We start from the raw sequence: 8,351 nt of genomic DNA on the forward strand, positions 1-8,351 counted from the left end.
GCTCATAATTATCTGAAAATATTCCTATAACTATTTACAACTGTTCAAAAATTGGCTTATACTATTTAATTATTTGTTATTTTCTTTACGATTTTTTAAAAATTTTAAAAAATGGAGAGTTGGAGCACACACATAGTGCTTGCCCGTGACTAGTATTAATGAAGACCATGAACAAGTGAGAAAAAACAAAGGGATTAAAGTTCCGTGGGCTCCAAAGATGAGAGCAAAGCCCATTAGGGTTGGGAACATGGTTGTTGAATTCGAATGTAAGATTCATACAGTAGAGTCCAACTTGAAGTGATTGTTAGTGTTGAGAAGGAAAGAGAAGAGAAGAGAAGAGACTACAACTATTGGGATTTCGAGGAGAGAGAGAGAGTTGCATGCACCATAAAAGATTTCATGAGACTTATAATTTTAAGAAGTAAAAATTATTTGATTTAAATTTTCTTATTTGAGTAAAATTTAACCAAGTCGTTTAAAAATTTGACCATATTTATTGATGCTTAAAATCTGGCACAATTAGGTTGCCTAACCAAAAAATTTCTCCTCATTATAATTCTAATTCCTATCTTAATATCTTACAATTAATAGATTCCAAGTTTCATATAGAATATCTATTCCATTTTTTTTTTTTTTGAAAGGTAAAGATATTTATAACAAAAGAAAAAGGATAAAATAAAGAAAAAAAAATCTAACAAAAACAGAAAAGAAAAAAATGGGCAGTGTAAAATAACTATTCTTTCTAAATGTATTTCAATTCTAATATAATTTTGATTCAAATTTTAATCCCAATCCCAAAACAAACGCTGCCCAAGTGAAGGCCACTGTTTTGGGCTTGAGCTTAACCGGTCCACTGAAAAATCATCAATGGGCTTTTGTGCTCAATTTCTCATCCCAGTAGCCGCAGCACGGCCCCTGTAAGATTCCCATCTCCTCAGTCCGACGCTCGAGAAGAGACCCGAGAAGCGCTCGTCCCCAAGAACCAGAAGGCACCGTTTGGATAAGAAATAGGGCGTCCTCTGAGTTCTTCTCCTTCCTACCTCTTCGCCGCCAAAACCTCTACTGTGTAAGCTCCCTCTCTCTCTCCCTCTCTACATATACGTTTATGCTCTATACCCACTAAAACTGTTGTTTTCAATCCGCACCATTTTTTCGAAACCCTACATTTTCTGTTGTTTGGACTCTTCAATCTTCCTTCAGGCATTTGTTGTTGTAAATCGATGAATTGTGTGTAATCTCTCTGTGGAGCACAAGTAGGGTTTAGCTATGGACTTGACTGTTCCAACAAAGCAAGCCCACGAAGGGTTTTGCTCATTTCAACGGGTTCACAGGAGGAGCTCGAGAATGCATAGCTTGGGAGCTAGAGCTGGGGGTGGAGGTAGTACAGATTTGAGTTCAGCGAAAGTCTTTCTGGGTCACAGGGGTCGTTTTCTTGTATTATCTACTGATGGTGTTCGAAAGCCAAGGCAAAAGCAAGTTTTGGCTGTTTCGAAGGTTGAAACCTTCAGTCCTACTGCTGAATTGCGGAAGTTTGAGAAAAGCCCTAATGGGGATATCAGTGCTGAAAATGCATTTTCCACATCTGTGCAATCTTCCCAAAATTTTGAAGAGTTTGAGAGTAATAATCACCTGCGGAGTTTAGTTAGACGTGGGGAATTAGATGAAGGGTTTAAGTTTCTTGAAAGCATGGTTTGTCGTGGCAATATTCCTGACATAGTCTATTGCACGAGCCTGATTCGTGGGTTCTGTCGAACTGGCCGGACTGCGAAGGCAACTAGGGTGTTAGAGATCGTAGAAGAATCTGGAGCTGTTCTTGATGTAATAACTTATAATGTCTTGATTAGTGGATACTGCAAATCGGGGGAAATTGATAATGCCTTGGGGATTTTGGACCGAATGAGCATTGCTCCAGATGTTGTTACTTACAATACCATTTTGCGTGCTTTATGTGACAATGGAAAATTAAAGCAAGCAATGGAAGTTATTGATTTGCAGTTAAAAAAGGAGTGTTATCCTGATGTTGTGACGTATACTATTTTGATTGAAGCGACATGTAAGGCAAGTGGAGTGAGGCAGGCAATGAAACTTCTAAATGAGATGACGAGTAAAGGTTGCAAACCTGATGTAGTTACCTATAATGTTCTCATTAATGGGATCTGCAAAGAAGGGAGGCTGGATGAGGCAATCAAATTCTTGAATAACATGCCATCCTATGGTTGCCAACCTAATGTTATTACTCATAATATTATTCTACGAAGCATGTGTAGTACTGGAAGGTGGATGGATGCTGAGAAACTCTTGGCCGAAATGCTTAGAAAAGGCTGTTCTCCGAGTGTAGTAACCTTCAATATTTTGATTAATTTCTTATGTCGGAAGGGTTTATTGGGCCGAGCTATCGATATGTTGGAGAAGATGCCTAAGCACGGATGTACTCCCAATTCATTGAGTTACAACCCTATACTTCACGTGTTTTGCAAAGAAAAGAAGATGGAGAGGGCGGTTGAATATTTGGATATAATGGTGTCTAGAGGTTGTTATCCTGACATTGTGACCTACAATACCATGCTCACAGCTTTATGCAAAGATGGGAAGGTTGATGTTGCAGTCGAGATACTAAACCAACTAAGCAGCAAAGGATGCTCTCCTGTTTTGATCACTTATAATACTGTAATTGATGGGCTTTCCAAGGCAGGGAAAACTGAGCAGGCCCTAGAATTATTGGATGAAATGCGGGGAAAGGGTCTCCAACCTGACATAATCACTTACTCTTCGCTTGTGGCAGGGCTTAGTAGAGAAGGAAAGGTTGACGAGGCTATTAACTTCTTTCATGACCTAGAAGGATTGGGCATCAGGCCAAATGCTATCACTTATAATTCTATTATGTTGGGGCTTTGTAAGACTCAGCAGACTGATCGTGCCATTGACTTCTTATCTTATATGGTCTACAAGGGATGTAAACCCACTGAAGCTACATACACCATTCTTATTGAAGGCGTAGCTTGTGAAGGTTTAGCCGTACAGGCCTTGGAGTTGCTAAATGAGTTGTGCTCTAGGGGAGTTGTCAAGAAAAGTTCAGCTGAGCAGGTGGCGGTCAAGATGTAACCATGAAAACATGCCGTCTTCTGCTTTTGGACGGCTGGTTTACAGGATCCTTACACCGTAGGGTTTTGCTTGCTTCAATTTTCCATTATAAATGGTTTCATGTTAAGCTTTTATTTCTTGTCATAGGTAAAGAAGTCCAAACACCTCTTTTTTGGGTGGGGGAGAGAGAGAGGGGGGGGGGGGGGGTGTGGGGGCAGAGAGTTCATGTACCCTTATTCTCACTCCATTTGGGATTATTACATTTTGAACTATGTGCTTGGTTTCTTTCCTTTATCAATGTCATATACACCTTATTCTACAGAAGCTGGTGTTAGGTCTCCCATCTCTGCACATCCTAATTGTATCTTTTCCTTAAATTGTGATCCCAACAAGGTTCCCCAAGGCCCAACCCGAGTTAAGCTCTTGGTGTGCAACGTGAATATCTGTTTCCATTGTATGCATGAAGGAGTGCGAAGTTTCTGAATTTGGTGGTAAATAATTCCTTTTTGCATGCTGATGAATCGATGATGTACGAGGATGTGTAGGTATTCTTTGCTTGAAATTGTAAACTTTGACATTGCCAAGTGTAAGGTTTCGGTCCAATATTGAGGAGGTACTGTGTTGTTTGTTTTGACAGAGTTATTCTATGCCATCCCGATGGATTTTCTTTTTTTTCTTGTTTTATTATTAATTTAAAATAAAATATTAAATAATACTTTATTTGGGAAAATTTTTCCCAGTTTAATGCTTACGTAATCTCGTAGCTTGGTGCTGCAAGATTTAACACGTGTCACAAACGTAGAAGCCTTGGTCAAGCAAATCTTGTAGTTCGTCTTGCGAGATTTAAACATGCGTCAAAAATTGGGCAACCCTGTCAATTAAATCTTGCAGGTTGATCGTGCGAGATTTACTAGACGTATATATGTATATTTTAAATTAAAAATGCATTATACTTGATTAAAAAACAAAGTATTCTAATTCGAAGTTAATTACTCAAAATGTGTTTTAATTTATAATTTTAAAAAAATTATAAAATATTTTTTCATCTAATTGAATGAATGAATTGTTAATTTAGTTTAATGTCTAAACATATAGAATTAAACAAAAATCATATGCATGAAATTTTTTAGTTTTTTCTTCTTTAACAATTATCACGCTTTATGTTTTTTTTTTTTTCTTTACTTATAATGTTTCTCAAAACAATATGAACGGATTAAATGTTATTCATTGCAATAGTCAAATTTAAAAATTTTATTTTTTATGAGAATGCACATATATATTGTAGGCATTAAATTTTATTCGAAAATTTAAGGTGTTGGGTTAGCCATGTTCTCTACCTCACCTTTTGTGTTCATTTCACGTTTCACTCATGCATACATATTTTACACATGAAAGTGCGAAAATATCTTATAAAGAAGAGTTCATAAAAGTTCATTTGTACAGATAACTTCAAACCATAAGTACATTTGAATTGCATCACAATGTAAGGATTGGTAACTTAAGATAAATATAAGTAGGCATCATAGAACATATGATGGTGCAAATATATATATATATATATATATATATATATATATATATTTATTTATTTATTTATTTATAAATATAAACATGAAATAAAAAAGAAACAAGTTTTTAAATTACATAATGAAAACACAAAGCTTATGTTGGATAAAATCATATTAGTTTTTTTTTTTTTTTTTTTTCAAAGTTTACATTTCTTAAATGTCATTTTTGATAATATTATATGAATTGTGTACAAGACACATGGCTATACAAATGAAATGAAAATAATCAAATGCTATATAAATGAAATGAAAATAATCAACGACATAAAAATGAAATAAAAATAATCAATGATATACAAATGAAATGAAAATAAAGTTATATTACTCGATGTCACAGCAAGGTCATCTCCAGGGTCGTGGTGGCTACCGTGTATGTCTGTTCTCTCCCTGCTGGTCATTTGCATTAGGTGTCCTATCCCGTCGTCCTGTATGTGGATCATCTCCATCAAGAGCTATTGCGTAATCATCATTCATGCGAAGCGCACGCGGAGAGAACTGATATAATGTCTTTGGACGAGAACGAGGTGACATAGCGGGTGCATTAACCTCCTCCCCACTGAAAATGTCGTCCAATAAAAATGACATCGATGGGGTGCTAGTAGAGTCAGATGGGGCATCAGTCGGTCTATTAGACGGTCCCGCAATATCAGCTGCATTGGAAGGTGCATACGGTGTTGACGGACTGAACACGTACTTTGCCTGTACAATCGGTGGCGAGGAGATGAGACTCGTTGGACGACTAAAGAAGGCATGTCGTCCTTCTTGTACTGGAGCTGGTCGACCTCCTCGTGCTAGTACATCAGGTCAAGCAGCTGGGATCCGTCGGCCGTCCTCGTGGACAAGGTCCAATGTAGCACTCATCAATCTGTGGATAGCGGGATCTGGCGAGATCTGATCTGCCTCACGTAGTATGTCATCCTGTAGGATACGAAAAAATTTGGTTAACCCATGCAGATCGTAACGTACGCATAACAAAGGAAGTGTAGGTTAAAGTCTTCTTACGAGGCTCAAATATATAGCAGCGGTCCTGTCGATGAAGCGGCGTGTGATGGACTTATACCAAGTGAAGTATGGGTCATCCGAACGTATCATACCGTCCTCCGCCACTCCTGGTACGATGTACTCTCGCCGATGCTCCCATGAAGTCACGAATATGGCATGTGTAGTCACCCAGTCCATGGCCCCTCGACCGCGCCCATCCATGCCATGGAGGTCATCCCTGACTACATCTACCCCCGACATCAGAAAGTGGTCGGGAATGCCCTGTCGATAGCTGAACTGCCGCATGACTCGGTTAGGGAGATACCACTCGATAAAATGAAAGCATATAAGTGGTACTCGGGCTACCTAGAGGTCACTCCCGACTGCATAATGGGGAGGTAGGTCGACTAGAATCTCAGTCGTGTAGGGCCTTCATAGGAACTGCACTTAAACATAAGTAAAAGTTAAGCGAAATATACGTAACTGAAAGAAAGAAAGAGAGTACTATGTGCTACATTTTAATTGGACTATACCTCATCCTCTCGGTGCATGTCCAAGTCGAACATGTACCAGGGCAATGTATGTAGTGCAGTCGACGGCGCCCTTAAGTCATCCCTCCATCTGTATAAGATGAAACGTAAGTTTACGAATGTAACAACTAGTACTACAAATTAGTATCCGTAGTACTTATAGAATGAATAAGGATAAATGATGTTGGTACTAACCAGTGTGTGAGTGAGAATGGGTCAACTGGACGACCGTCCTGATCCCACTGAATATGTAAGAAACCTCGCCGCATAGGAGTTAAGGACGAAAATCTATCCCAGGCCCAAAGCTATAGTAGGCGTACAATCTCAATACCAGGATTGTACGCGCACATTGCTTCCATCCACTTCGGCAATGTTTGATAAGACATCTCCCAATCGCCAAATACTTGGGCAGTTACCTTCTATTTGCCTAACCAAACCTTCTTATATGAGATTGAATAATCGAAGTAACGATTATGAACTCTTTCAATTTGGAGATTGATGTCAATGCATCACCCCTGATCATATTCACGATCTCCCTAACAATGAGAGACGACGTGATTTGGTTATGGTCCTGTGAGAGAAGTTCGTTCAAACACGTGTGCGGACCACCATATTGGGTGATTTTGAATAATCAGTGTTTTATCCGATACATTGCACGTACTCTCCATTTGCAATCAGACTCCTTATACCTAGTAACCCATAACACTAGGGTAGACTACTGAACGTGGAAGTCATAGTGGGTTCGAGTGTGATATATTCGCACTGCCACTATCAACTGATCCTTCGACCAGAATAGCATCCCCTTACTCAGCTTAGATGATTCATCCCAACAAGTCACCTGTATAGGAAGCTCCTCATCACATGAAAAATTTGCAGCATCTACGTCAATTAGACCGTACATAGGAGGTTCGTCCATCAAGTGCCTATTGTACTTGGCATCATTCGTGGCACCCGGGGGGGGGGGGGGTGGGTTGACATCATTGGGGAACTCATTCGTCCATTCACCCGTTTTATGCTTGTACATGCCATCTTGTAAATTAACGTCATTCGTAATGTTCATCCCCTCGTCTAAAGCATTGTTCGCGATCCTAGACATTCTGATGGAACTTCTTTGTAAACTACATGATCATCCGTGTGAAGAACAGGTCTTTCTTATGTCTGCAGCTCGAACGAAGATTCTGAACATTCGTTCAAATCCACAACAGACATCCCACCAACATCTGCACTCGTGTATGGTTCAATACCTTCTTCCACAATTATATCATAATGACGTGTCTATTGGGTATCTTCCTTCGCTTCAACCACATGCTTGGCAGACACCCTTGTCTGCCTATTCGCGACGACACCCATGTGAGGAATGGTATCGACATATAATTGCACAGTTAAATATGTCGTACCTACGCAGTGTGCATCTAACACAATGCGCAGACTGTAATCATCAGTTACGAGAACAACCTCATAAAAGACTATACCATTATACCCTTGCATAGGGTATCTTGCGGTTACCTGCAATGCATATTGATCTGGATCAATATGCAAATATTGATATATCTTCGAGTACAATTTATTTAATTTACACTTATGGCCAATTCGAATTGGTCGAACTGGCGTAGTACTATAACTAACACCCTCTACTTCGGTAATAATTCCCTCCCCCCCCATATAAAACAATACCGTCACCGGAACATTGCTCGAGCTTCCTGCCATTTAAAGATTGACCCTCAGGAAATTGTAAACACCTACGGAAGTAAATTAAACCAAAATTAGATTAAAAAAATAAATTTATACCTATGTCTATAAATTATTGCCTGAATAAGAAGTTTGTTCTATTGTTTGGTCAGAATAAAATAAACTAATTATATATGTGTATATATATACTTATGTCTATCCTATATATTAATACAATTATGGTAGGGTAAATTATTTTGTCATGTACATATGATTGTTCTTCTAATGTGAACTTTGAAATATAATAACTAAGTAAAATAATTAAAATAATATGTTTATAATAATGACATATAGGGTTGAGTTGCTTTACATCTCTCTAAGATTTAAAAAATTTCACATACCTTTTTTAAAATTTCAAAATTTTTACAAACTTTTTCTAACATTTGATTTTTGACACTTATATCCCTGAAATTTTTTATCTTTTTACTAAATAGAAGGAGAGGAAATCTTTAAAATCTTAGGA

General features: G+C 38.2%; 1 protein-coding gene across 2 annotated transcripts; it reads left to right on the plus strand.

Moving 5' to 3' along the window:
- The first annotated feature begins 831 nt into the window (after positions 1-831).
- On the plus strand, positions 832-3,511 carry LOC131161632 (pentatricopeptide repeat-containing protein At1g09900). 2 transcript variants are annotated; one of them, XM_058117533.1, is made up of 2 exons: positions 832-1,066; positions 1,258-3,511. In XM_058117533.1, exon 2 carries the CDS (start codon positions 1,267-1,269, stop codon positions 3,100-3,102), a length of 1,836 nt encoding a protein of 611 aa, XP_057973516.1. In that variant the 5' UTR covers positions 832-1,066; positions 1,258-1,266; the 3' UTR covers positions 3,103-3,511. The 2 variants fall into 2 exon arrangements, with proteins under 2 accessions (XP_057973516.1, XP_057973515.1); XM_058117532.1 differs by having other exon boundaries at positions 835-1,066; positions 1,201-3,511.
- The last annotated feature ends 4,840 nt before the right edge of the window (positions 3,512-8,351 follow it).

The sequence above is a fragment of the Malania oleifera genome, chromosome 8 (assembly GCF_029873635.1).
Source record: "Malania oleifera isolate guangnan ecotype guangnan chromosome 8, ASM2987363v1, whole genome shotgun sequence".
Classification (NCBI taxonomy): Eukaryota; Viridiplantae; Streptophyta; class Magnoliopsida; order Santalales; family Ximeniaceae; genus Malania; species Malania oleifera.